Consider the following 27,808-nt stretch of genomic DNA (forward strand, 5'->3'; position numbering starts at 1 on the left):
CCGAGTTCGTTGTACAGGTGCTTTGGTGGGGCGAGAGCTCAGCCGTTGAAACTTGAAAGGCAGCTAGCCAGCCAGGCCGGCAGCTAAGCCAGCCTGCAACCAGCTCGCAACGCGGGGCTGATGACGCACGCCAGGCGCTCCTAGCCCAAAGTCCGCCCACCACAAGGTCCCAAGCAACGCGTGTGCTGGTACATTACCCTCATTTCACTGCACGCGCTGTTCACACATGCAAACCACCTAGCCAACCAGCGTGATTCTCACGCGTCTCGATCTATCTATCGCCCTCTGTCAGCCCCCCCCCCCCCCCCTGTGTGATGGAGCGCATGCACGACAAACTGAGCACAGACTGGTGTGGCGCAAGAACGGTGCCCTTACGTTTGTGACACCGGCGGGCATGGCGCGAGTCCGGTCTCTGTGGCGTGGCACAGCGTACGTTGCGTGTGCGTGAGGGTGTCGTGCGATAATACCATTCGCGCGTGGGTGGCCTTGCAATGACGCCGACAACCCAACATGAGCCTCGATGTGATACCTTCCTACCACTTTGGCATGCTGCACGGAACGTGTCGATATCAACAGCCGGCGCTCAAGACGTCGGTCCTGGCTAGCCTTTGCACGACAATGTCGATCATACAGACGCGACCGAGAAAGGCAGCGCTCAGAACGAGAGTACAGACGCACATGTGCTGTTCACTGCGCTCTCCCAAACAGCTAGACGTCGTTCAAACAGACCTCGTTCGAACCGACATCGCTCACACGCCTCGCCACGCATTCTTCTTGCTCGAAGAAAGGCAAGAGCGATCAATATTGAAAACTCTGGCTCCGTCAAATTGCCATTCGATAGTACGATAGTGCGTAGTCGGCAATAAAACCCTGCAATAGGCGGCGCGCACCCGGGACGCGTTTGATGTGCAGACAAACTCCACCAAATCTCAAGGTCCAGACAAAGTTGATGGTCGGGCTCCAACAAGTTGAATAACCTTCAGCATCGGCCTGCGTCTGCCAACAGAAGCCACCCCGGCAGCACCGAGTGCGAGCTGCTGCCTCAAGCCCTGCGTAGCAAATGTCACCCACGAAACACTACACGGTAAACAAGCAAAGACCCCTCAAACAGCCGATAGTGGGTCATTTATATAGCAAAAGCAGCCCTGTGCAAAGACATTGTCGCCGAGCTGCACCGTCGCGGGTCTCGTCAAACATCCGCAGGGGTAGCCTTGGACCAACTTCGATTAGCGCGGCGGCGCCGTTCATTCTGCACCGCAAAAGGGGCCACCCTGAGGTCGCTGCAGCCATCAGATCACCCAGCGAGAGACCCAGGCTGCGCATAGCCATGAATAGAGCGACCATCCGCGGCAGCTAGCACCTCCGCCACTTTCCTTCTTCCACCATCGCCTCGTCGTCGAGACGTGTTTCAGACCCTGCCTCCCTTCTCAGCTGCTTCCATAACTCCTGCCAAACTCTCGTGCCCAGGGGCTTACGTCCTGTCCTCTCGTTTGATATCCGTTTCTGCTTCCCCTATCACCATTCTGGACATAGAACGCTCGTTAACCCCTTCGATTCGCAATTTGTACATTTTCAACACAAGGATTGATTGATCACGGCACCCAGCAATTTCTTTTGTCAAAGCGCCGCTGTTTACCAACACATTCTTCGATTCCTCTCCAACAGCATCATCCTTGCTCTAGTCCCCGCAAGCGTTCGCCGTAAAATTTAACAAATCACTCAGTCGCTGTACCTCACGATTGCCGGTTTGTCGATCTCGACACCCTCTTCTCAGCAGTAGCACAGAGACTTGAAATACTGCTTACATCAATCATCGCTGCACCACCATACCAGAATACATGCAGTAATCACACCACGCACCAACCCGGCTGCATCCGCCATGGCTTCAGACGACAATCACAGCTTGCGCAACTTGGCCAACTCAAGATGGCGCTTCACTCGATCGACGGTCAACCTCCGTGAAACGGCCTCTCAGTCCATCTCCGGCCCCAGTTCAAATCAGAACAAAGCACCTAAGATTGCGCGCGCATCATCGAAGATGTCGTTGTTCAACATCTTTAGTCGTCCGAAGGTGGAAAGGGCTCGGGGTCATACGGAAGTTGGACTTGCCATTCCCATGCGCCCACAGACGCCTCCAAAACCTGCGGAACAGTCCAAGTCAGCCTTGAGACAGAACATTTCGCCCTCCGCACAACAGTCGATACGATCGCGATCCAGTCTGATGTTCCGCCCAATGTCCATGAAGCCTCCACCTCTAGATACCGACACTGCACATTGGGAGCCTCCGCCGCTGTTCCAAGCCTTCCCGCAATCGGTCAAACATGATACTGTGCAAGCATGCGTGTTTCCCCCCGAAGTTCTGATGCGGACACAAAGTCAGCGGCGACAAGCTGAACTCATACGGGAAAGAATAGACAGTGCACGCGATTTGTCTGTGATTGAGGAAAACAGCACCGAAACGAAGAAGCTGGAGAGGTCGCACAAACGACTGATATCCAACTCGGTTCTCAATCCAGCCGCGCCAGAGCTAATCAACAAGATCTACATACTCGTCACGTCAGGTTACATTATGCAGTACGCAGGTGATGGACCGTTCGATCGTCTGCCTGAAAAGGTGTTGAAGCTTGGCAAAGATTCAGCAGCCTTCGCGTGCGATCTGATTCCTGGAAAGCATTGGGTATTGCAGATATCCAGCCATGCCCACGACGACGGTACGATCGAGATGGGGCCCAAAAGTTCGCTCCTGTCCAGGCTGCGGACGCAAAACGCCATTGGCAGGAGGGCCGCGACTAGTTTCCTGTTAGTTTTGGAAAGCGCAGAGGAGATGGATGCTTGGATGACCACAGTGAGGAAAGAGATCGAAAACAATGGCGGACAGAGGGCCAAGGATGAGTCAACAAGAACGTCATCCTCGATCGACGGTTCCTCTGGCAAGCAGTCTATTGAAACCAGCCATCGTTATCTGGTGCAGCGGGATCCCAATGTCATCACCAAGATCGCTCCCGTGGATTCGCCACATCAATCGTATCACGCGGTCCCGCTCAAGGTTGTCACTTCAGAACTGGAAGGCGATCGCACGGAGCGAACACCTAGCATAGCCAGCTCGTCCCGTGACCAATCTTCTTGGCAGAGCACCAAGCGCCAGTCAGCTGAGGTATCTTCAGTGTCATCTACACCCATCTCGCAGGATCAAATACAGTTTGACCAGCTACGAGGACGGTCGCGATTCTCGTACATGTCCAACACAACATCGGCATCTGGTACCGGAACCAGGAACACCTCTCGGGACTCCTCGCCTGTTCCACAGTCTCCTCTCAAGGAAGGGTTTACCCCAGTAGCAGAGACTGAGCCGTTCCGACCCCTCAGGTCGTTTCACTCCAATCCCAGCAACGACACAGGTTTCCGTCGGAGGTCTGTGCAACCCCTGCCAATCACGACTGAGGACAACTCCATGTCTGTCGAAGTACCTGCAATGCGACAGCGGCATTCCTTTTACGGACCAATTTCACCAAAATCGCAGAAAGAGCGGATACCTGAGCCTGAGACCACGCCTCCTACGGCAATGGAAACGGTGCCGACGCCTGCGCCCCCGTTTGTGGCGGCTAAAGGTCTTACTGCACATATTGCTAGCCAAGTACGCTCGGTTTCTTCTCAATCGAACCCTGAGAAGTTGGGCCGAGAAGCCGCGGCGTCTGTTGCCGTCAAAGATCGCGAAGATAGCCCGGTGAGGTTCAACAGCGGTGGCTACAGCACGATCACTAGAGAAAGAACCATCTCTCCACCACCCCGCGAACTGGCGCCCGCTCCGCCCCAATCTGCCTTCCGTCAGTCTGTCGGTCACACATCACCACACACTATGCAAGCTTCATCTCCGCTGGCCCCGTTTAAATCCAACCCCTCTCGCCAGCATCGTATCTCGACAACGCCGAAGCCCTTTCTGAAACCATTCCCAGTTCGCCCGCAAGCTCAGCACACCAACTCCCCTAATGCAGTCCAACGAAGAGCTTCAGCAGTGCCAGCTTCAGCATCCCCATCTTTGGCGACCTTAGCTAACCGCTCTGTGACTTCACCCTCACTGTCATCCTCGGCAGCAGCAGGGACGATCCCACCATCGTCCCATGCACCCACACTCCACTCGGCTCAGTCCCAAACACTCCGTCGACCGACATCCGTGCAAATACGATCTGACCCCGCACCTTTCCTGTCGTCGATCCGCCCAACGATCGCTATCTCCTCATCGCCGTCTTTTGTGCCCGGTACAGGTCTACGATCTCCTCCAGGATTGAGCGCAAACAGAGTCTTGCACTCAAGTCCTAGTACTGGTGCTCTGAGGCAAGAGGCTTCCCTTCAGACTCCAGCATTGTCAAAGAACCTTATGCTACGCAAGAGCATGCCAGTACTAGGGCTACCGCCACCTGCGCCACCACCTGACATGCCTCTTCCTGCGCCGCCGCCGAACATGCCACTCCCATTACCACCCACTTCTGCTCGACAAAGCCTTCTGCTTTGAAAGAAACAACTATTACCATATGTCTTCTCTGGCGTTTGTAGTCCATCGACCCCGGGGGATTCACGAAGTTATGTTATACCTGCGCTTAGTTTCTTGTTTAGTCCGAGACCTGCCTTCGCACGATACCAAGCTTGTCCTCTTTGCAGTCTCTAATGTACTGCTCTGTACCGCATTGCGTTGTAGGCCAACGTATTACCACTGTTCTGATATTCGAAATTCCTGTTTGTGTAGATTTGATTACTTCATTTTGAGCGGGTGTTGGACTCTGCTGTCCGTCATCATCTTGCTACCATAGAGCCAAACAGCGTTCTGGTAGACTAGTAGTTACGCGCATCGCGCATCGCGCATCGCGCTGAATGTTTAGTTTGAAATCTTCGCTTGGCCTTAGACACTATCCGTATTGAAGTTTGTGCTGTGATGCCTTGTTTACGCTCTCGTTCGAATGCACTTGATGCCTCGAACTCAGACATACAGAGGTTTATGTACTCAACTTGCGCTAATACGGTATTAGCGCGAGCGCGATCGATACGCGTCCGCACCGACCAATAGCGGCATGCCAGTTTCTTCACCATTCACGTCAAAACTATCCAGTCGAGGCTCTCCTGCGCTATGCCACCGCGCCGTGCAGCGACATCGAAGGCCAGCAAGGCAGCATCGGCAAGGTCCAGTCTTAAGGCCACAACATCGAACTGTTTCGAAAGACCCAAAGAGCCTGCCGCAACGGTTCTGCCACCAGCGCGTGCTCACTCGTCTTCCTACCACTATCCTCTTCTTCTTGATGACAGAGCTCAGCATGGCGCGCTTTTGAACTGGTTCAAGGGCGTGGAAGATTGTAGGACCATGCCGTGGAGGAAACCGTGGCTCGATCGATCTCAAGATGGTGGACCAGAGGAACAAATCAAGCAAACACTAAACAAAAGGGCGTACGAGGTATGGGTCAGTGAAGTCAGTAAGTGAGCAAAGAGCAGATGAATTCTTTACACATCGACACGCGTTATCACGTGCGCTGCGAGAACATGCTGATATGGTTACAGTGCTTCAGCAGACTCGAGTCTCTACAGTTATTCCATACTTCAAGAACTGGATTGAAAAGTGGCCTACGGTGCAGGATCTCGCTAATGCCAACCACGACGAGGTCCTGGCTGCCTGGAAAGGCCTAGGTTATTACTCGAGGGCAACACGACTGCACGAAGGCGCAAAAGCTGTCGTGTCCAACCCATCACAGACGATGCCAAACGAAGTCTTTGGTTTGTTACAGCTGCCAGGCATTGGTCAGTATACTGCTGGTGCCATATCCAGCATAGCATTTGGACGAGCTGAACCTGTGCTGGATGGCAATGTTGCCAGGGTGCTGAGCCGACAGCTGGGCCTTTACTTTGATGTGAAAGACAAGAAGTCTTCTGATGTGCTCTGGAAAGTCGCCGACGAACTGATCAAGAAGGTATCTAACCACCCAGAAGTGGAGTTTAGTGCCATACCAGGGCAATGGAACCAGGCGCTGATGGAACTCGGCTCGACAATTTGTACACCAAAATCCAAGTGTGAAGAGTGCCCGATCCAGAAGACATGTCGAGCCTACAACGAAGGAGTGGCCCTCTCCAAGAACCGTCAGTCGAAGACAGCAGTACCGGACATCGAGGACGTTTGCACCTTTTGCGATCAGCTAGACACTGAAGACTTGGCGACGGTACCGGAGGAAGAAATATCTGATGAGGATGTCAAACCTACCAAGAAAAGGAAAACGATTACTAAGCAGTCGAATACATTATCGCGGTACTTCGCAATCGGCACACCAAGCGCAAGCTCCAACATCGACACCGAGGATGAAGAAGCGGCTTCTGAATCGAAAAAACGAAAGGTGCCAATCTCTACAGGAGTCACAAAGTCAGTCAATACCTACTGCTCGCTCTTCCCAAAGAAAACAACGAAGAAGAAGGCGAAAGAAGAGGACTGTGTGGTTTGTCTCATCGAGCTCTGCTATTCGAACGAAGACAGCAAATGGCTCATTGAGCAGAGACCAGCAACAGGCCTCCTGGCATCACTCTGGCAATTTCCACAGACCATGCTGTCGAAATCGGACACAACGGCTGCGCATTGCAAGACCTCGGCGCAGAAATACCTCTCAAGCCTGAATGCTGGCGGCGTTGACTTGGGCAAAGCACGCCACGTTACTAACTTCGACCCACTGCTTCATGTCTTCACCCACTTGAAGCTCACCATGCACGCCTATCATTACCGAATCACCGGTAAGAATGAAGCTGACAGCCTTGTGTGCGATGGCACACCTGCTCGTAAATGGGTCAGCACAAATTCCATGGAGAACGAGACACTCTCGACTGGAATGCGCAAGTGCTGGGAACTTGTCGCAAGAGGTGTATGACGATCTGAGTGAGATCGACGTCATCAACTCGGATTGAGGTTCGAGCATACCCATGTGCACCCCGCGTCGTTATCTCTCGCCAAGAGATACACTATTCCGCTCCGCCCATATCGCCGAGCTATCGGTCCAAACACCTTGATTCATGGAGTGTAACGATAAGCAGCTGACTGTGATGTCTTGCTACCCTGCTTTGTGGTGCATTGCTGCTATGCTTGTCGGCTCTGTGACCCCCGATCAATAATCATTGGTTCGATCAAAAAGACCTCCGGCGAGAAGGTGCGAGGATGTGCCTATCTCATGTGCGTGGACAATGCCGTTTGCCTGCATATAAAGGTTTCACTGGTGGCTGAACGAAGTCGAGGGTTGTTGTCCACACACATCCGATACATTGGATTCTCCAACGTTTCCCTGACGATCTGTATCTTGACAGTGAACAGGCGCCATGGCAGACATCCCAGCTCCCACTCCAGTAGTTGAATGGCCGGATTACATTGACATGCCGACGGGTGGGGATGTCATGACAACGGATCTCAATGCACTTTATGATAAAGGCGACCTTTGCTGGCTACTTATTGGCTCAGTGCTCTGCTGGTGGGTCGATTTTGTGAACTGATAGTCACAATAACAGGACTGACCGACCGACACAGGCAGATTACTCCTGCAATCGGTTTCCTCTATGCCGGCATGCACAGACGCAAAGCCGCGCTGACAATGATATTCCAGTCTCTCTTCTGTGCCAGCGCCGTCGGCATTCAGTTCTGGGTGTATGGGTATTCGTTATATCAGTCGCATACCACGAACTCATTCATTGGCAATCTGTCGAAGGCTGGTTTGCACAATGTCCTTGCTTATCCATCTTTGGCGAACCCAGACATCCCGGACGTACTCTATGCCTGCTTCGGCTTCACTTTTGTCACCGCAACGGCGATGGTTTTAGCTGGCGCTATGCTCGAGCGTGGACGCATGTGGCCTTCGATGCTCTTTATACTTTGCTGGACAACGTTTGTATATTACGTGCTGGCGCATGCCGAGTGGAACCCATCTGGTTGGTTATACAAACTCGGAGTGTACGATTTTGCCGGCAGCGGGCCGGTACACATTGCCTCTGGTTTCTCAGCTCTGGCTTGGGCCGTCATGCTGGGTCCGCGTCTCGACCCGCACAAAGAATCGCATCACCCCAAGATGCTTCATTTCAAGCCTCATAGCCCTTTTCTGGTTTGTCTTGGAACAATCCTCATCTGGTTCGGCTGGTATGCGTTCAATGGTATGTGGCGTTAAAGACTTTGTGAAATATGGACTGAACAATTCCAGGGGCGTCCACCGCCAACATCTCGATCCGCTCCATCTATGTGGTCTGCAACACTAACCTCGCAGCATGTGGCGGCGGCCTGGCATGGGCTCTTCTCGAGTACATGCACACCCACAAGTTCTCCATTATCGGGTTCTGTTCTGGCATCATCGCCGGTCTGGTAGGCATCACTCCAGCTGCAGGCTTCGTACCCATTTATGTCGCCGCGCTTGTGGGTGCTCTGACTTCATGTGCGTCGTTCTACACCGTTCGGTACAAGTACCTGCTACCCGTCGATGACGGCCTCGATATCTTCGCCATCCACGGTGTTGGTGGCTTCGTCGGCGACATTTTGACTGGCTTCTTTGCAGCGAACTATGTACCGGCCATGGACGGCGTGAACAATACATACGAAGGAGGTTGGTGGGATAGGAACTGGAAGCAGATGGGGTACCAGCTTGCCGCGGCATCTACATGCGCAGCGTGGTCTTTCGTCGTCTCCATCATCCTGCTTTTTGTCATTAACAAGATCCCGGGATGCCACATCCGGGCTACTGAAGACGATGAGCTGAGGGGTTTGGACTACAAGTACTTCCACGACGTCGAATTTGAGGACGGCATGATGATGCTCAACGGGTTTAGCCCGACAACACCGGGTTCAGAGAGGAGTGGTGTCGCAAGCTCGAGAGGTGAGAGGAGCCAGGAGGGGGTGGTTGTGTCTGCTGTCCTAGACAAGAGGGATTGACGGAAGAGAGAGGGCAGTGACACGAGGGTGTAGTCAAAGGCGTGGCCGTCACAACAAAAAAGCAACCTATCAAGACCCCGTCATTCATTCCGCCTGAACAGTCCGCCTCCAATATATCCAAGATCGATATGGTGCCGGAGACAAGCTGTCGCGCCACGGAGCATCAATGTGTACCTGACCAGACCTCAGCCGGCTAGTGTACCCAATAGACCGCGGCAGCAGTCACGATACAAGAAGGCAGGAACGCGCCCCTTGCACCTCAGGCATCCGTTACGTCTCGCCTCGGGCTTCGATGGCAACAAACGCATCACTCACCATGAAGTCGACAATCGCCATTCTCAGCCTTGCTGCGATCACGGCAGCCTCGCCGGACCCACAAGTGACCCCACGACGCGCACAGCTGGGGAAGCGGCAGGCGGACCCTGCGCTGCTGTCGTCTCCACCCCCAACAGCTTCCTTCCCTTCCAACATGGCTCCTGGATACACAGTCTTCATGTTCGACTACACCTGACGGTGATACTGATCCTCAAGCGCTCTGGTCTCCGACGCATGCTCCTGCGACTACCCGGCAACCCTCTCTTCAGCGGGCCCCCTCTAGACACATGTTGGAGGCTCCTAGGTCTGGTCCATCTACGTCAATGTCGGTAATGAGAGCGAGTGCTGGTAGGACGAGAAACGTGTAGCACTTGAACCCTAGACTTGTGCTCGCTCGCACCAACCAGGTCATGAGTATATGGACTGCATCACTCAGATCGTCCCGACCACGCTACCACCAAAATAAATCTGGCAGATATCCCCGTTGTCGTGACTTTACCTCGTTGATCCTTTGCTGTCCCTTATGCAAAGCCTCCCTATACCGCCAACGCTTCTTGCATGATCTGAACTCTGTTGAAGGTGGTTACAATTTTCACGCAGGGTTGGAAAACCCTCTAAAGTTCTAGAGTCATATAATCGGTGGATTTATCAAACGGTCAAGTGCGAGTTGGCTGTAATTGACGAGTTGATAAGAACATGGAGGAGTGGTGGGGTCTTGTCAAATACGACAGTGGATAATATCTCGAGTAGCCATCCGTTCAACATTATACATTACACAGCCGTACGAAATTTTCCCAATTACTTCGAGATATCCAAACACTTTCTCCTCAACCACAACACTGGCCACAGTATATCCTAGGAACACTCAAAGGCGAGCCCAAGTCTTCCTTCTCTTGCTCGCTGCGATATCTCGCGTAGCCAGTGGCGCATCTTCGACCCAAAAGAGCAGATATGGCATCATCCCTTTGTCCGGGCGGAACACGGTGACTTTCTCAACCGCCTTGTTGCCCAGGCGATGCTTGTGCTGAGCCAGGAAATAGCCAACACCCAGTCCATTGGGCGAGCCTAGAGCAAGTCAGTCAGCTTACGAGCGAGTCAAGCACAGCACAGTAGCAACGTACCCAGGAGAGCCTGCGCGGCGTCATATCGCATCGGAAGCGTAGTGCCAGGCCACTTCTGCACTCCATTTGGGCGCTCCTCCCCGGGACTCAGCGGGTAGCTCCGCAGCGCCTCTGTGATAAGCGCTAGCGTGACTTCGTTTGTGATCATGCAGGAGAAGATCTTCCTGATGCCCGCGAGATTCGCAGTGTTGACGCGGTTCCAGAATCCCCACGCGTGGTCGGAGCTCGAGGCCAGCGCGGGCAGCCACGCCTTGCGCACCTCTGGGTTGCCCCAGTTCTCGAGCGCGGCTTGGGTCGGGCTCAGCCGGTTGAGGAAGTAGACTGCCCCGGCCGATGGGTTGATGCCAATGGTACTGTAGGCTTGGGTCTCCTGGGTCTCGTGTTAGTTTGAAGTAGGAGGTAGTAGGAAAAGATGAAAAGGGATATGTCGCTCACTCTGTATCGCTTCTCTCCAACCATGTAATACTGCTGGTCTAGCTCTGGCCACTGTCCATCCGGCGGGCGCTGTACCGTAGGTCCATACTTGTGCTCGACATAGAAGCAATGATTCGGCCCGCCATCAACCGACGACGCAATCCCGATCCCGAGCTCGCTGAAAGCGCGCTGCAGATTATGCTGATCAGGTCCGAAGTCGCACAGCTCACTTCGATAGTCTTCCAGCTCTCGATATCCCCATCTGCGAAATTGCTGCACTAGATCGCCATCCCAGGGACTGCGGACGGGCGTTACGTATGCAGCTGCTTCGGCCTCGCTTCTGATCATGGCTTGCAATAGCTTACTGCCTTTGCACCATGCTTTTTCCCACTCGGCTGAAACATCGACTGCGCGGCGATTGAGGTGCTGGAAGGGTTGTGGGATGTGGTGGTGTGGGACGGCGGTGCTTGCAGATACAGACAAGACGGAGTTGGACACCACCCAAAACAAGACGGAGACGGACACCACCCAAACCAACATATTAGTCTTTTGATTCCTGCGGGATTAGTTGCGCGAAGGAGAATCAAAGTCTGTATGGGATGAGCAGAAGTATGGAAGGTGCTAGGCTGCTGAGCGCGGAGAGGAAGACGTGGTGGCCAAGTGAAAGGCAGAAGAAGTACATTTCTCGCAAGAGCTGCAGTGAAGGACTCTTGAGAGCTGAGCTCCAGAAAATTTGCACTCTCGCCATACAAGAAAGCCTTCTGCAGCACTACAATCCTGCAGAGAGCGGCGGACCAGCGCCTCCATTGTGCGTGTATGGCGCTTGAAAATAGTACAACTACGGCATAGGGCAGCACCTCTCTTTTACGTAAAGAAATGAATACCATACTTATATTTCACTACTTCGCAATCTTCGGATACTGGTTACATACCGGTCTAGTACCACCGACTTCCTCGTTCCCGCACTGATCGTAGAAGAAGAGCTTCAGCATTGGCTGCACAAAGCCTCCAGCTTCCTAGGCAAAAGTCGGGAATACTTTGTTTTGCCTATCAATGCATCTAAAAGGCAAGAAATCACTTGTGATCAGTGTCTGCCGGACCATCTGGATTAGATTGGCGCTGCTTAAGCGCGCCCATTTTATGGGGATGGCAAAAAGTTGTTCTCGTTGTCTCTGTGGCCTCATGCCCATCAAACCAGTAGTAGTGCTTTCTCGTTCACATTTCATGCAGCAAGTCGACCTGGATTTGTGCAATTCGAATCCTCCAGAGTCTGATATCCTGACAGGTGTTCGACCGGCTTTGGGCGCGAACAGCTGGCCTGAGGAGCGAACCCAAGTGAGACATCGATATGAACAGCAAGCGGAGACCGAACCACGTAATCTACAAGTACGTCGAGGTTCCACTTTCCATGTTGGACAAGGAACGTATGCCACACTCTTCCAAAGAGTCTCTTGCGTACTGCGCATGGGCGAACTGCTATCAACTGCCAACCGTGCCCTCTGACTTACCATCACTCGTCGCATCAGCGTCAGTATCGTCGACGTCCTCCTCCCGCTCCGGCGTGATTTCAACGTCACACTCACCTACTAGCTCGGCGTCCCCCCACAGCTGCACCGCCAGTGGACTGGAGCGAGTCCGGAAGTCCGTACTGGACGTATCCACTGCACAAGAAAGTCAAGGGCAAGAAGATTTTTTGCCAGTCATCTACGCTGTTCAGCATGATGAAGCGTCCTTGAAATGAGGAGAGGAATGTGGCTCGTTGTGTGAACTTGATGTTCATGCTCTGGCTTCCTGCGGAGTCGTGTGTCTGAGGAATGGGTTCATGGCGTTAGTCCGGCCAGATACTCGACTTGAACTTGTGAAAGAGTATAATTGTGGGTAATGCATGTCTAATATGTCGCTTCTACAGCGACCCTAAACGCCGTCAATGCATGTCTTTTATGACTCCAATCCAGTCCACGTATCTTGACATAATCGTACAGTATATTACAGTCCCTCGTCCATATTCACAAGCGGATGCTGTTCAAAGTGTCTCAACAGTGTTTGGTAGAGTACCAACATCGTTCCGCTTTGCACGCTGGTCCACACAAATCGTGGTCCTACGCCTCTAAACCATCCAGCAATTCCTTCTGTCTTGTATATGATCTTCAACCCGGTAAAAACAGAAGATGTGTCGAGTGTTGCGGCGCCGTGTGCCTTGAGAGTTGTGGAGGGTGATGACGTCGAGATGGGTCGGTTTTGCGAAACATGAGTTGTAGTGGGTCGTAATGTAGACGTGTGTTTTGAGGATGAAGTGGGTGTGATCGCTGATTTCGTCGGAGCTCTCGTCGAGGCCGAGTGTTCGGGCTGTTGGGTTTGGATGCGTGTCTTGACCACGTCCAAAGGTGTTGTGATCACACCCGCAGCCCCTCCTGCACTGGCTGCCGTCGCGATTTCCAAGAGCAGGCCAATATTGTTTGAGCCCATATAACTCTTCGCCAAATCCCGCTCTTTTTCATAGAACGTGAATTGTAATGCTGAAAAGGGTAGATCGCGCCATAGAGTAGCTTTATATCCATGAAACAGCGCACCGAAGCCTTCTGTTCTGACAATCACACGAGCAGCGTCGATGGTGGAGCGATAGTTGTAGCCCGAGTTGAAGAAGGGATTGTTGTATCGACCCTGCAATTGAAGGCGCGTTTTTAACACTTCGGACGGTACGTATGCAGGTGCAGCAGCAAGATCGCCAAGGAGGCCTGTATTCTGTCAGCTTCTGATCATTCGAAGAACCTAGATATGGCCTACCCGCTGCAAAGTACGCCACCGACGGCGTGATGCCATTGTCGATCATATACCGCTTACTCCACTCGTATGTCCCGAAGAAGCAGACCGTTCCGCCGAAAGAACCCAAGAAGGCAGGCTTCACACCGCCATACAATCCTTTCCTGAACCCTTCTTGTCGCCATATTGTGTAGTACGTGCTGCCCATGGATGTGTATTTCGGTGGCATGTGAGGGTCGCCTTGTTGCCGTGTCTTCACTGTGTCTAACGAATGCATGAGCATATCGCCAGTTGTCCCCCCTATCCCTCCGGCCAGCATTGCCTGCATAGTGGTCAACTGACGTCCTTTCAGGCCCTACTTCGAGACTTCCTCACATGGATATATGGTGGGCGGCCCTCATCATCCTCTATCTCCTCGGTTATGACCTTTGCCGTGCCAGCCGCAGACGATGCGACGCTGTCCATTGCGACAGCAACATCTCTTCCCCGCTCTTCGACCAGATTGTGTGTGGTTTCTCCGTTGGTTAAAAAGTTAGCCACTCGGGCAAGTACCATTAGCGTTGAGCCTCGACAGGGGCGCCGTTTGATGCAAGATTGATTGGAAAAGTACAGAAAGAGAAAGACTAGGTGCAAAGAACTTAGAGGATGCGCAGACAGATGGTGCAGTGACGTTGTTGTCGTTGCGGCAGTCTGACGCCTGGACAAAATCTTTGCCAAGACCGCGGCGTGGAGAGGCCGTTCCTGCCCGGCCCCTGTCTATTCACTATCAGCGGCCGATGGACGATAACGAGCCAGAATGGCTCTTCTCCATCAGAAAGACCCTTCAGGCTCAAGACGTATTGAATGATGTTTATTCTACACAGTCCCAACGCCAATGCACTCGGTAGTCGCCTTAGACAAATTCCACTCGAGGTCTAGCGCTAATGAAATCACGTGCCCTAGCCACTGTTTACATTCGCGTCAGGTCGTCAGTTTGCTTCCCCACATCATCACGTATCCCAGGTTTCCCACCACAACGCGCTTGTATAGCTTCAAAATACATATCTTCTTGATCGCCTCACTTACGCGACTGCTTTCGTACTAAATACGATGTCCCATTCTTGGTTGCAGAAAAAGCGCAAAGGCGAGCTGATTGAACTTGCACAGACGGCAAAGCTTGCTGAGTACGTCCTATGAACAGCGTCTTATAATTTAACATGTCATTGACAAGTACTGCAGTGCGGATAGTTACTTGAAAGATGATCTTGTACTCTTGCTCGAAAATCATCTTAACAACAACGAGACTGCATTTGCCACGCGTCCAGAGTTCCGTGATTATTATGGTCGTGGCGGGTCTCCAGTCAAGCGTGAACGCTCGTCGCCCGAGGGGTTGACCACTGTGAAGACGACGCGCCGCAGAACTCTTGTGAAGGCGTCTTCGTGAGTACTGCCACACGTACACGACGCGTGACGCGCTAGGCTAACACCAACATTGCAGTGAGGAGCCGACACCGCCCGTGACAACGCGTACACCACGTACTATCGCTCAGCCTACCGCTCAATCTGCCGCTCAATCTGCCGCACAATCTGCCTCGAAGACTGTTCAGTCTGCTTCCCAGAGCCTCTCTCGAACCGCTCAAGACTTGACGCAAAGCCTCTCACAGCAAACCCCAAGGGCTATACCGAGACGTGTCTCCGAGATTATCAATGAAGTTGACATCCCAGCCTCGCCGTCACAGCTTGCCGAAGTTGCCGACCAGTCAATCCAGGCGGCGAAGACCAAGGTTTCTGAGCTATGGGACAGGACACGAGTTGATGAATTCAAGGAGTTTGTCCGTGAAAACGTTAGCTCTGTCGCTGCGATCCAGACGCTCATCCTTCTCATCGAGGCTGCCGGGCTTCAATTTAACACTCTACAAACAACACCTGCTGTTGCTCTGGACTCGGCAAATAGTCACTATCTACACATCCCCGATTTCTGGACTCTTTTGACTAGCGAATGGTGGGCACCGGCTTCACTGTGGTCCTTGACGAGCTGGGTGCTGCCATTCATCTTTTCATACTTCTTCAATTTGACGCTCCGATCCAACACCAACCACAAAACATCGCACCGCCAGTATCCCGCAGACCCACTTGTTTTCAATATCGCTAAGGCCATCCTGGCGTTTAGCGCCTACCGCCTACCTATCATCGATGCGACTTTGGTCGGTGAAGCTGGACTCGCCAAAGCTGTAGACCTTAGCTGGGGTCCATTCTCCGAACAAAGTGTTGGTGTCGTGCGTAACAACGTCCCTGGTGGCTACCACGGATTGCAAATCGGTGCTATGGTTGGCATCCTAGTCAGCTTGTACGACGCTGCACTCAAGAAGTGAGCGTGTGCGCTTAATTTACTGCCAAGTACAAGTTGGAAATTTACTGGAATGATCTTCATTCGTGTTGCAGCGTTTGGATCTGGCCGCGTCGCTCTACATAGTACGATAGGTTGTGGAGGTAGCGAGTAATGTCTCGGCGAAGACCGCATCTACGGACAATGGCGCAGTCTTGCTTACATCTAGTTAGCCGACCGACTAAACTATCATCCTTCAATACAACCACGGCCGCATTACAAGCGGGTTGCCTGGACAATTTGCTTGCACTGAGCATCCAGTGATGTTTTACAAGGGAGAGAACCCCGGCATGGCAAAATTGTATTCCGTATTTCAGTCCATTCGGGCACCCTTATACAAAGGGGGCGCCTGAGGGGAGCAGAAATACGAGCTGCTTGCACTGAGCATCTAGTGAGCTTTTACAAGAAGAAAATCCCGGCTGTGGCAAATCGTATTTCTGCTCCGTTCAGGCACCCCCTTGTACTTGTAGCGTCGCGAATGGATCACCCGGGCCCACAGTGTTCCGTTGTAGCAGCACGACATCATATATCTGCATAGGACTAAACAAGAATTCGGCATATGTGCCGCGCCGGCGTAGAATCCATCCAGCGGCATCGCTCCTTGTAGGGTCTGTCAGCATGGGCTCACACATAAGGCTTGCGCGCAGTGGGCACAGTGCACTACGTGCCGTGCAACGTGGTGGTGCCCTGGTCCGTGAGTACGCCTTTTTCAAACCAACAGTGGTGGTGGCTAGCAAAGTAATCTGTTGGTCTTTGTAAGGAGAACCTCAGCATAAGACATACACACAGTTATTGCAAGAGCTACAGACTGTTGAATCAGATGACTAATGCAGATTTCTTTGCACAAGAGCTATACGGGCAGATGCTTAGGTTGCGTAGATACGCCCTAAGATGTCCCGTGATATAACGAGAATTGCACCTGCAAGCCTTCAGATGTCGTCATAGGCTATGGTTAGAGTCCTCAGGGCTCTCATGCGAAGTGGCTAACGTGTTTTACCAGTAAGCGGCCAACACCAGTATCCGGCCAACCCCACCAAAACCAGCCTAACTTGGCGTGCAATTACTCCACAACCACGCAGTTGAATTAAGTAAGGTTTTAAAGCATAATAGATTAGATAGCTCTATATTAAGTCCTGTTGTGGCCTTACACGTGGCATTTGCTACACGTTAGTAGTGCTCGCTAACGCCGTAGGGCAGCGTCAACCTGGGCCTCCTCCTTAACCACATTATTAGCCTGTAAGACTAGTAATTAAGCTTCCTTAACCTATAGAGCTCCCCTACGTGCTATATACTGTCTATACTTTTAATACTTATATTACTAGCGTTAATTTAAAGCACGTAGCTTAGCGTTCTCCTAAGTTAAGATTGTTACTAACTGCATTATAAGCTAACAACCCTTAACAAGCTAGGATATAGCTTAACTAGTTAGACTCTGTAACTAACGCTTAAGGAGATCTTATATAAGGCAAGCTTGCTACTAAAGCTGGTTAACTGTACGTAGTGTCTCTGCTGTCCACAGCCCTGCTGGTCCTGCTGCTGTCCCTGGTGGTAATAGTGTTCTGATAACAGTGAGGCATGACAGGACACGCTCTAGATTAAATAGGATAAGCCCTGTTGCTTGAAATCTAGCCTTAATATTGCTCTCTAATAGAGCAGTTAGTCTAATCCTCAGGTATATCTATAGGAAGTCAAGCTTATTAATATAGAAGATGCTTTAGCAGGCAAGCTTAGACACCTTATGTCTATACACCACCTTAAGAGGAGAGTAGCAGCTAACGTCTAGTGGCTAGAGAAGGTGTAAGGTGTGAGGAGGCATATAGAGGGTAATAATCATGTTGTTCTTACAGTACTAATCAAACTTAGGTGTAGCGTGGCTGCTGTAACTGTTAAGGATAAGTAGCTAACAAGCACCTAATAAGCGAGTCTGTGTGTGCCTGTTAAAGTGCTTCACCTAGTTAAGGCCTAGCTCATCTGTTGTCCAGCTGTTGTTACTAACAGCAACAGTCCAGTCAGGTGGAAGGTCTTAATACCAGCTAGCCTGGTAGAGCTTCCCTGCTAGTATAAGGAAGGGTGGGATAGACCAACCTAACGCGTTAACACACTTAATTATTATTACCTACTTATAATTGCCTGGCTAAACAATAGTAGCGCGTCTAACTGTGTTAGAGCTAGTAATAACCTTAGACGTTAAGGCAACACCTATTATAAACCTAGTCTTATTAAAGTTGTAGATGTCCTTATTAGGTATCCTATATGTAAGGCGTGTCTCCTCTACCAGCCTGAACCACGCGCTAATCCTGACAGGATCTTCACAGCGTGCCCTTTGTGAATAGAATTTCCTATTCTACTTTGTCTAGAGTTCTGGCTGGCGCTTAATAAAGCGTGCTACCCAGTTCTTGCCTAGCGAAGGAGGAGGAGGATTTTGGCTGCGGGCAGTGAGGAGAGTGTCTGCTATTCGTCGCACATCAATAATCTAGGGTAGAAATCTACAACAATTAAGGTCTAAGATCTACTAAATAAGGGACTGCTCTTTAACAGGGCTAAGCTTAAGGTTAACAGACGTTGTTGCGTCTTTTAACTTAATGCCCTAGAGGCAGCAGCAGAGCGTTGTACAAGGCACCTGGTAAAGCAAAGCAGCCCTATTTTTTAACTAAACGCGTCCTAATTTAATAGCAGAGGCAGTAAGAAGGCATCTACCCTCTATAAGGGAGGCTTAAGTACGTTGTAGTTGAGCCATCACAGTTGGGATGAAAGAAGTTTGACGCGTTTTGGTGGGGTTGGCCGGATACTGGTGTTGGCCGCTTACTAGTGAAACACGTTAGATGAAATTCCGGATCTGAGTCAGAACTCGACCCTATTCGTTCAGTCTCCTGCAGACCCCTGTTGGGTATGCTGCAACCCGTCTGCGTCATGTCGTTGACGTGTCGAAGGAAAGGCTAGCAAGCCAAACATTCGGGTCCGGAAGACAAGGTGAGAGGATCCACGTTCTGCGATCTTGTCAGCACGAAGGTATACAGCGCTTCAATAATCTTCAAACGCGAGATGCTCCTCCGATACATATTCACAACTGCAGATCGCTCCACCGCTAAGCACCACTGGGGTGACTTCAGAGCATCTACGTTAATTCTGCTCTTCAGCTGTACGCTGTGAAGATCGGACCGAATAGCTGTTATCAAAGACCCTAGGTCCTGCCACTTGCAGTAAATATGGTCGGCATGCTCCAAGTAAGCCTCATTAGGATCGTTTATTTTTTGAAGATCGCGCAACAGCAAGGTGATACTCTGCAGCAGACAGTAAGCACTAGCCGACACCCTGCATTCGCAAATGCGCGCATTGTAGGAAGAGCTTGCCACGTGATCAATGCGGGGCTGCGCGGGCAAGAGGAAGCGGGGCATAGTCGATTAACCTATCATGATTGTGAAACATGCTCACTGTGGATGACGCTTGTTACATAAAGGTTGAAGTACAAATCGTCGAAAGTTGAATGCGGTAATGGAGCTGGTGGCATGGTCTATGACGACGTCGCCCTCCTTTCGTTTAGCCTTTGGTGAGTGCGGCGCACAAACAACAATGTTTCACACATCTCATATCGAATCCCAGCTTACAGATACCGGGCAAAATGCGCCTCAACGCCAATGGTGACCGAGACAGCTTTCCAAAACGTGCTCAACTTCCCGTTGTGGCGGGCACACCAGAAGGCTCAGCCTGGTTCTGGGGCGGCAACGATGAGCTGGGCCGTCTCAATCTCCTAACACCTGAGCGCATATGCAAGGCAACACATGAAAATGTCAAGACCGGGTGTGTCATTGCGCTCAGCCTGCCCTTGTGTGAACCCGCGCCTCCATTATTCGGGCGAAGACCTATCGAGCACAAGATCAAGTCAATCGGCAAAGGCGCGTTCGACGACGAGATCACGATCAACACACAGTCGAGTAGCCAATGGGACGGTTTTCGGCACTTCGCCGATCCCAAGTCAGGGTACTTCTACAATGGCATCGTCTCTGAGGAGATTGAAGGAGACGATGAACTCGACGAAGGTGGCCCAGAGATATCAAGAAGACTCGGCATTGACGCCTGGGCGAGACATGGAATAGTTGGACGTGGTGTACTGCTTGACATATATGACTGGTCGCAGCAAAACAGCTCTTATGATCCGTTCACCGAACATCTCATTACGACAGCAGACTTAAAGGCATGTGCCAAATCGCAAGGTCTTACCTTCCAGACAGGAGACATCATCTTAATACGTACAGGCTGGCTCTACAAGTACAACGCTCTAACGACCGAGGATAAGGAGGATCGCAGTAAATGGGATGTCATGACGCACCAGTACGCTGGACTGGAAGCCTCAGACGACATGAAGGACTTTCTGCACGACTCATACTTTGCGGCTGTTGTGAGCGATAACGTTAGCCTTGAAGCTTGGCCTCCAGCAAGCTTTGAGGCAAGCTTGCATGCTGCTCTACTTCCGCTCTGGGGTATGCCGATTGGAGAACTATGGGATCTTGAAAGTTTGAGTCGACAATGCCGCCAGGAGAAGAGATGGACCTTCCTGCTGACGAGTGCGCCAACAAACGTTCCTGGTGGAGTGGCAAGTCCACCGAACGCATTGGCGTTGTTTTGACCATGGTTGTGTGCTTCTATGTCATCTGAGAGATTGTATGTTCAGAAGCGTCTTCATTTCTTTTAGTTATCGGTTTTTGGGGTGTCTATGTCAATCGTAAGGCTACAGATGGGCCAAAGACGACTAGATATACCTCTAGTTATCCACAGCTGTATTGGAACCAATCTCTCCGTCACCAGAAAGAAAAGTAATTGTAATCGGGTAACTGTGGGCCCCAAGTGAATCAAAAAGTGATCATTCCACCGTGTCGTATGACCCATCACTTCCACGGAATTTTCTTGCAGTCTTTGCAGTATGTCGTTGCGCAGAAAGTGCATTGCTTTTCGAAGTTGTAGAATTTCTGTTTACAGCCGCAACACTCCCAAGCCTTTGGCGGCGCGGGAAATTGATCGGAGTGTCCCTCTGGATGTGCCATAGATAAACATTTGCGGGAATGTTTGTCTGGTATTCTGACGCTTCCGTGGCTATGTGGTGTTTGCTGCTGGCTGCCGTTGCTTTCGTTCCCAGCTAACCAGCGTGCTGTTGTTGAGTCGGTCGACGCGAGTTTTTGTTCGTGTCTGGAAATCATTCTTTCGCCGTAAGCTATTTTCGTTTCCATAGTTGAGTATTTGTACAAGTGTGCGGTGTTCGATTGTTCGAGATTCATCACTAGCGTCGCGAATTTGTCTGATTCGATCTGCCGTCTCACTAGGTTGTGTGTGAATCGATTGGCGTGTCGAAGGCCACAATTTCACAACACTCCTCTCTATATATGCCTTTGGAAACCCTAGTGATGTGGGTATGGCGCTGATTGCCAAAGGGAAGGGTGCACGTAGTCGGTCCGATAAAAGCCCAGCTCGCCACACGTAAAATTCGTACAACAAGTGCTAGGGAACATTGATCTACATATGTTAGTCTTATTACGCTGGCCTTCCCGCGTTGGTCTGCCCACGTTGGCCTTCCCGGGCGTTGGGAAACAGTATGCACGTCTATCAGCGAATCATGGCCGACATCTAAGTGATTATTCGAAACGTTTTCGTGATGCCACGGGAGCAAGCAACTTTATTGGCTTGGATTTCGAAGCTAGTTACGACTGAATATCCTCGAGCTACCCTTTGACGGGGCTGAGTCGTAGGAGTGACTTCGCAGTGCAGGAACGAAAGCAGGTGATGAGGAAGATGTCTTTGAGCGGGCAAGAGCAACGCATGCACTTGCAAGAGCCAGGATCGCTGTCAGCCGCTCAATGACTTGCATCAGCGGCCCGCTAATTAGTCTCAGACTAGATTCGGCATATCAAGGATTCTCATCCTAGAACGTAAAGCACACTTGTCGGGTTGTCGCGAGACTAACCATCGTCAAAGCTTGGGTAGCAGCAAGGTATCACTGTGGGGAAATTAACTCTCAGTTCACACTTATTTAACATTGATTTTCTACTACAATATTCTTTCGTCTTCACATGCTAAGCTCTGAGCTGTGTTCTCTGGCTTCCACCCAGGCCGAACCTTGGAGGCGGCGCGCTCAATACTGGTGCCAACACACTGTTCATGATGTTCTCGATGTACATGTAACACAGGGATCACATTCGATCTGTCAATCAGGTCATGCTCATTGGTTAGCCGCAAGGGTGCTGGTCCTGACATGCATGACACATAGCATGTGCCGAAATCCTGTAAAGCAGAGTAAAATGCAGACAGAACATTAGGGACACTGCAAGCAAACGGCATCTTTTTGGTCGTCTGATCAAATGGTCTCGGCATTTTTCGGCCAACCTTGTGTACGTACGTGCGTTTCTGTCGCACGGCTGGTGTTGGGAAGCATTGATACAAAGCCCATACGACCTTAATGAATGTGGCGCCTGAGGCCGTTCTAGACCTTTACACACAGAAGTCGTGTCCATTAGCAAAGCCCTCGCACAAGGCCGAGAGGTGCACAGCACATCAACTGTTCCAGTTGGAAGATGTGGTGAAGCGTGCAATCAGGTGCTTGCGCCATAACAGTTTGACAGCATATTAACAATTGTCAGCACTGTGTTCCAACTGTTAAGCTCTCATCTCAGACGTACGTGACACCCGTCGCATGATAACATATTAGGTGCAGCTGACTCGAGCGGCGCGATATTCTCACTATGTAGTGTTCAGAGAGGAACGATTGAGCCGGTGGCGCTGCAACCCTTGTCGGTCCAATTCCCTCCAATCGATTAGAGTAGAAGGTGCCAACGTCTGCTGTCAACAGAGCTCGGACATTTATGCACGACGAAAGGCTGATTCCCACAACATCGCTGCTTGAGGGTACGGCCCCACTGTGGCCGACTGACGAAAGTGGGATTGCGTACTAGTGAATAATTCTTGTCCTAAAGCTCGTACAAGAACTGCCAAAGTACATAGGCACACGGAGTCCTTACAGATATTCATAACCTGCCATACGACTTCGGATGCTGGCGATCTGTAGTTAACCCTGACTGCCTCGGCTTCGCGAGAAAGTGACAAGAGTGAATAGACCATGTCTCTTCTAATTGTGCAGCACTTGTCCTCAAAGTAGTGTAACAAATTGACGAGTCCCCAGTTGTTTATCCAACTGTCGTTGATCAGGATCCTTGCTATGTTTTTCCGATTGAAGTGGTTTTTCTGCACAAGCCTAAGCCGCGCGAAATGCTCGAAATAGCTTTTTGGGTAGATGTGGATGCGAATCGGGTGGCATTAACGAGCGACGGGTAGTCGAGTATCGCATTACCGGCAACAAGGTAAACGGCTTTCGCCCGCATGATCTCTTGCGTAACCCATGCCCGTCTCTCACATTCGTGATCAGCGAGTGCAACATAGAAGGTGGACATGTCCTCTTTTTGTAGAGTACCCGTCAATTCTGGGCCAGTCGATGATCCAGAGGTCAAAGAAACATAATCCTGAACAGAACACTTATGATGCTCTCGCTGATAGAACTTCCTACACGCAAGCCATTGCATCATGATAATGCCCTGCCCCAGCTGATGCAATGGCCGCTCTAGTTCAGAATCGCTTCCAAGCCACGCGATGACCATCCTTGCCTTCGCAAATATGGTGCTCATACGTTGCACTTGACGGCCTCTCTCCGCTGAGTTAGCTTGGTCAATGCAAAGAGCATCGATCCAGAGGAAACCAAAGTGGGGTTGTACTATGGCAATATGCAGGAATGCCTGGAGATTTTGGCGGACCATGAAAATGTTTCCGTCTAGGAGTATGGCCCCATCATTTTTTGAGCCACCCCAGGTATAAGATAAGCAAATCTATGGTGTCGGAAACGGTTTTTTGAGATGTCAATGGCGCCGTTCGCTACCCCTGGAGAGATTGGACGAGATGCACACTACACTCAACTAGCCCTTCTGTACTGAGCTCGGGCGATACTCTGATTAGACGGATCGAGTTCTTTTCACGATCGAGCGGAGTGTGGTAGAAAACAGACCTGCCGTTGCCCTGAAAGTGCGACTTCGTTTTGGTCATACTCGCAACTCAGGAATGACAGGAGTGCCGTAGACTAATAGGAGTTGAATGGATGAGCACGTCGATGTGCAGCATGTGTGCTCTTAGCGAATGCTGCACGTTGTGTGGGAAGAGCAAGAGCGGGAGATGCACATGCGAATCACGGATGTGCTGGCCCCATTCTGACCTTTACTAACAACATGCTCACAAATCAATTTCAGCTATGCCCTGCAATACCTACTCCTGACTTTTCACTTCCTGATGATATATGTTCTGACTTCCTTGGTTCCTACTGTGCTCGGGACGCATTTCGGCGACATCGCTTGCCGAGCAGATTCCTGGCTGAGGTCTCGTCCTTAAAATGTTTCGTATGAAAGATTGCATTGAGTCGACCATCCTGTTGAAGCAGCTCCAGTGCTTACTGTTCCGAAAGCGGAAAGATTGAGCGCCCTTGTACCTCTTGTACAAGTGATCGCCACCATCTCAGTTCAATTTCTAATTGTTCGTTCACATTTACGCAGAAGAGTTCTACTACTGCACTATTTCAAATAAAGAAAAGCGGAGGTGTTAAGCATGGCCAACAAAGCAGCTTTCATCAAACCGAGAAAGGTTCTATCATTGCTCATGATGCTAATATGGTGCGATCTGGGCAAGGAGAAGTGCTCATCAAGGTACACCCTCAATACCAGGGGTACGGTGTGTAGGTGACAGCAAGACCGCTGGTCTGAACAAGTACAAGCATGCGCTATTCAACCTACAAATACCAAGGTAGTTAAACAAGCTATAATGACTGTCGAGTACCCAACCGTTCTGGGCAGTTCCGTCGCCGGGACTATTAAGGTTTTAGGCGCTGGTGTTATGAAAATGTCTGTGGGGCAGCGATTCGTCTACGGGACCAAGATCTTCACTCATAAGAAAGCAAGGTATGGAGCGTTTCGCAGTCATTGGTGAGTCCGAGATCTCAAGTGTATGTGTCAGGATTGAAGGACTGGGGAATTCTAAACTGACGATCTTGCATAAGATTTTGCAAGATCGACGAATTGGAGTTCGAAAAGGTGGCCATACTGGAATCCCACACGCTGTTCGGCAAATCAGCCCTGGATCTGTATTGGCCAACGATCCTTAGCTCAACGCTCCCAGCCGGCGAGCAATGAAGGAAGATTCCTATATGGGGTGGATCATCAGCGATGGAGTCTTGTCCATATCCTATGTCAAACGGCCCAGATATACCGTCATCAGCACTAGTTCGAAACATAACTTCAACCTACTCAAATGTCTCGGCGCAAACTATGTTTTCGATCAATATGATCCTGAAACAGTTGATACTATCCGAAATCTCTTCCCTATCGACTACTGGTTCAATACAGTCTCGTTCAAGTCAACGGTGTCCACCATCCTGGCAATTCTACTAGCAGAAGGAAAGCCGGTAACGAAAGCCAATGTTTTCCTGCTTTTACCGCCAGGCTAGATTGGTATCTAACATCTACCAGAAAGTGTCATAACGCAATTCCATCGCTTTTCCACCCACGCGCCCGAGGATGCGGATTGACACAGGCGCTCTCTTGGGCCAAATGGTTTCATGGAGCAAGCCACCAAAAGCGATGTGATGAAAGACGTTCCGCTTGAGATTCTTGATGACTTGTATCAGGTGGAGGCAGGTATTGATGCCGCTCACAGCGGTGCCAGTGGTAAGAAGATGGTCATTGAGCCGTGGGTCTGAGATATCTGTTCAGCCTCTACTCAGGCGAAGTTCCGATACATGTACTGAGGCATCTGCTGAGTACGTCAATAATTGGGGCAAGCAGATGATCGAAGCTCTAACATTAGGTCTTGCTTTCGACCTCGACTTCAGCTCGAACGTGTCCGATGCGCTTGTTCCCTTATGCGTTGTATATTCCAATACTGCTTCAATAGCCGCGGCTCTCACTGCTGTATCGGGAGTTCTCTACAACTTGTCGCCAGAGCCTTTGGGAGCCTTCACTTTGGATGCATCTATGTGATGATCGACACGAATTTCGGACCTGTAACGAACAGAGCTGGTTTGATGATACAGAGAACTGCAATTCTTTCATGTGTAAATCCCTACTGTCAAAGTATTAGTCGATGGAAACCAGCTGGTATCAGCGAGCGGTCTGTATCCTGCAGGAGATGGCATGAGTACAGAGCTTATAGTGGCGCCTTGAGTGACAAAGACCGGCAATGCCGATGGCTAAATCGTCGAGGTTTGCGCGTTGATTACAATATACTTGTTCTCCATAAAAATCAGCATTAGAAGCGCAAACAAAGAGTTATCTAGCAAGCCAGGTGTTGGTCTCAAGAGCACATTGAAGAACAGTCAACGACTGTCAAGTCGATCTCTACGCGTAAGCATAACATCTGCTCGCTACTGAAGCAAAGGGCAGTATATGTTACAATGGACTGGCTGACGGAAAGGTATGCTAATGGTCTCACTCGCCGTGTACGGGTGAGGGTTTTTCGTTGCCTTAGACATGATTATAGGCGTATAAATACATAGTGAGACCATTAGGATGCAAAGATAACATACCGCAGTGCTTGTCACATCAATGCTCTACAACTCGTCAAGCAGAATTGTATATCATCCTATTTCTCAGGAGGGTTAAAGCAACGCTTATGCCTTCTACTGTGTGGAAGCTCAACTTCGGAAGACCCGATGCTCGGGTTTTAGTAGGGACAGCCTTTGGGACAGATACAGCTGCTGTACACTGCCAGCACGGGGATTGGGGTTGTGTGACCAGACTACTCCGTTTTGTTATTCGATTAGAGAAAACCAATCAGCAGGCTCTGCGTGTGGGGTTCTACTGTTCGTAGTGGCTGTTTATCTTGCAAGTGGGGACTTGTTGATCTGTACGCTATGTACCTCATTTACTATTCTTAAGATCCAAGCTACGCGATTAGCTCGATGCCATATTAAACAGCGAATCCGATGGGCATTATATAATAAGAAAGCCAACACAGAGCACTGTTAGGAATTTGTTAGGGCTTGAGGCAGTAGACCCGGGAATAAGTCGATGGAGACCATTCGAAATGGTGTCCTTCGTCTTGAGTGGGATGTCGCTAGTGCTAAGAAAGGGAAGACGAAATAGCTGTCAAAGACGGGTCTGATTTGCGAAAATATTTCCCTGTATAGATCAACTCTTGCCAGTTTCTTTCATACAAGTTGATTGCATGAAAATTCTTTCTGTCTTGAGTAGTGTACGATTGCCCTTACTAGTCTCACCAAAACAGATGTACTGCGCAACGATGTCATGAACACTTCACAGCTAAGCTGACAGGCGAAACACTACATCTAGAAAGTGACAATAACGCTATGCGTTGTTGTAGATTCGCAATGTTACATTGACCGGTAACGCGTGCGCACGAGCACCGTACTAGCGATCCAGCACCATTCAACATCTGGTCTAGCTTGTCAATCTCAGTAGGCAGTCACGAATCACAGAAGATCTCAGGCGTCCACCGTTTCTCCCTTGCAGACAGATACTCCCCATTTCCTATTTTTGTACCTTCCTACCCACCGGTGACTACACGAACTTCACGTCTTGACAGGAAGGTGAAAGCCTAATCTAGTCCATAAGTGCAAGTGTCCAACGTCAAGAGCCTGCAATTGGTGTAATCAAGCAAGATGCATGGCGCAAACGCATTTGATTCAGGCAACGAGACGGACTGTAGATTAAAAGTGCGAAATTGACTCTGGTGCCTGGCCATGGCGCATGGATGATCTGCAGATGAGCAGGTAAGACTGGGCCTGAAAAGTTGTCACGGCTATAAAGGTCCAGTTGATCTCTTTATTCCCCCTCAGCCAGATCACCACAATCGCTCAATTTCATACTCTTCAAG

At 50.6% G+C, this 27,808-nt stretch overlaps 8 protein-coding genes across 8 annotated transcripts, besides 6 other annotated features; 6 read left to right on the forward strand and 2 right to left on the reverse strand.

Annotated features, from left to right (window-relative positions):
* The first annotated feature begins 57 nt into the window (after positions 1–57).
* Positions 58–104: a tandem repeat.
* Positions 105–414: 310 nt separating this feature from the next.
* Positions 415–458: a tandem repeat.
* A 1,421-nt stretch (positions 459–1,879) lies between these two features.
* Positions 1,880–4,510, forward strand: EKO05_0000869 (uncharacterized protein; the record flags this gene model as incomplete). Its single annotated transcript, XM_038944829.1, has 1 exon — positions 1,880–4,510. The coding sequence occupies one exon, from the start codon at positions 1,880–1,882 to the stop codon at positions 4,508–4,510; it is 2,631 nt and encodes an 876-aa protein (XP_038803412.1).
* A 609-nt stretch (positions 4,511–5,119) lies between these two features.
* Positions 5,120–6,890, forward strand: EKO05_0000870 (uncharacterized protein; the record flags this gene model as incomplete). The annotated part of the gene is made up of 2 exons (XM_038936672.1): positions 5,120–5,459; positions 5,545–6,890. 2 exons carry the CDS (start codon positions 5,120–5,122, stop codon positions 6,888–6,890), a joined length of 1,686 nt encoding a protein of 561 aa, XP_038803413.1.
* A 442-nt stretch (positions 6,891–7,332) lies between these two features.
* EKO05_0000871 (uncharacterized protein) lies at positions 7,333–8,923 on the forward strand (the record flags this gene model as incomplete). The annotated part of the gene is made up of 3 exons (XM_038936879.1): positions 7,333–7,481; positions 7,538–8,154; positions 8,202–8,923. The coding sequence occupies 3 exons, from the start codon at positions 7,333–7,335 to the stop codon at positions 8,921–8,923; spliced, it is 1,488 nt and encodes a 495-aa protein (XP_038803414.1).
* Positions 8,924–9,239: 316 nt separating this feature from the next.
* EKO05_0000872 (uncharacterized protein) lies at positions 9,240–9,434 on the forward strand (the record flags this gene model as incomplete). The annotated part of the gene is made up of 1 exon (XM_038944830.2): positions 9,240–9,434. One exon carries the CDS (start codon positions 9,240–9,242, stop codon positions 9,432–9,434), a length of 195 nt encoding a protein of 64 aa, XP_038803415.2.
* Positions 9,435–10,103: 669 nt separating this feature from the next.
* On the reverse strand, positions 10,104–11,121 carry EKO05_0000873 (uncharacterized protein; the record flags this gene model as incomplete). The annotated part of the gene is made up of 3 exons (XM_038936619.2): positions 10,104–10,303; positions 10,360–10,729; positions 10,795–11,121. The coding sequence occupies 3 exons, from the start codon at positions 11,119–11,121 to the stop codon at positions 10,104–10,106; spliced, it is 897 nt and encodes a 298-aa protein (XP_038803416.2).
* Positions 11,122–12,759: 1,638 nt separating this feature from the next.
* On the reverse strand, positions 12,760–14,088 carry EKO05_0000874 (uncharacterized protein; the record flags this gene model as incomplete). The annotated part of the gene is made up of 3 exons (XM_038936419.1): positions 12,760–13,508; positions 13,558–13,855; positions 13,909–14,088. 3 exons carry the CDS (start codon positions 14,086–14,088, stop codon positions 12,760–12,762), a joined length of 1,227 nt encoding a protein of 408 aa, XP_038803417.1.
* Positions 14,089–14,622: 534 nt separating this feature from the next.
* On the forward strand, positions 14,623–15,884 carry EKO05_0000875 (uncharacterized protein; the record flags this gene model as incomplete). The annotated part of the gene is made up of 3 exons (XM_038936539.1): positions 14,623–14,696; positions 14,752–14,952; positions 15,011–15,884. 3 exons carry the CDS (start codon positions 14,623–14,625, stop codon positions 15,882–15,884), a joined length of 1,149 nt encoding a protein of 382 aa, XP_038803418.1.
* Positions 15,885–16,886: 1,002 nt separating this feature from the next.
* Positions 16,887–17,441: a mobile genetic element.
* A 45-nt stretch (positions 17,442–17,486) lies between these two features.
* Positions 17,487–18,224: a mobile genetic element.
* Positions 17,639–18,293: a dispersed repeat.
* Position 18,294: 1 nt separating this feature from the next.
* Positions 18,295–18,718: a mobile genetic element.
* A 686-nt stretch (positions 18,719–19,404) lies between these two features.
* On the forward strand, positions 19,405–20,522 carry EKO05_0000876 (uncharacterized protein; the record flags this gene model as incomplete). The annotated part of the gene is made up of 2 exons (XM_038936963.1): positions 19,405–19,445; positions 19,499–20,522. 2 exons carry the CDS (start codon positions 19,405–19,407, stop codon positions 20,520–20,522), a joined length of 1,065 nt encoding a protein of 354 aa, XP_038803419.1.
* Positions 20,523–27,808: the final 7,286 nt, after the last annotated feature.

This window comes from Ascochyta rabiei, chromosome 1 (genome assembly GCF_004011695.2).
Source record: "Ascochyta rabiei chromosome 1, complete sequence".
NCBI lineage: Eukaryota > Fungi > Ascomycota > Dothideomycetes > Pleosporales > Didymellaceae > Ascochyta > Ascochyta rabiei.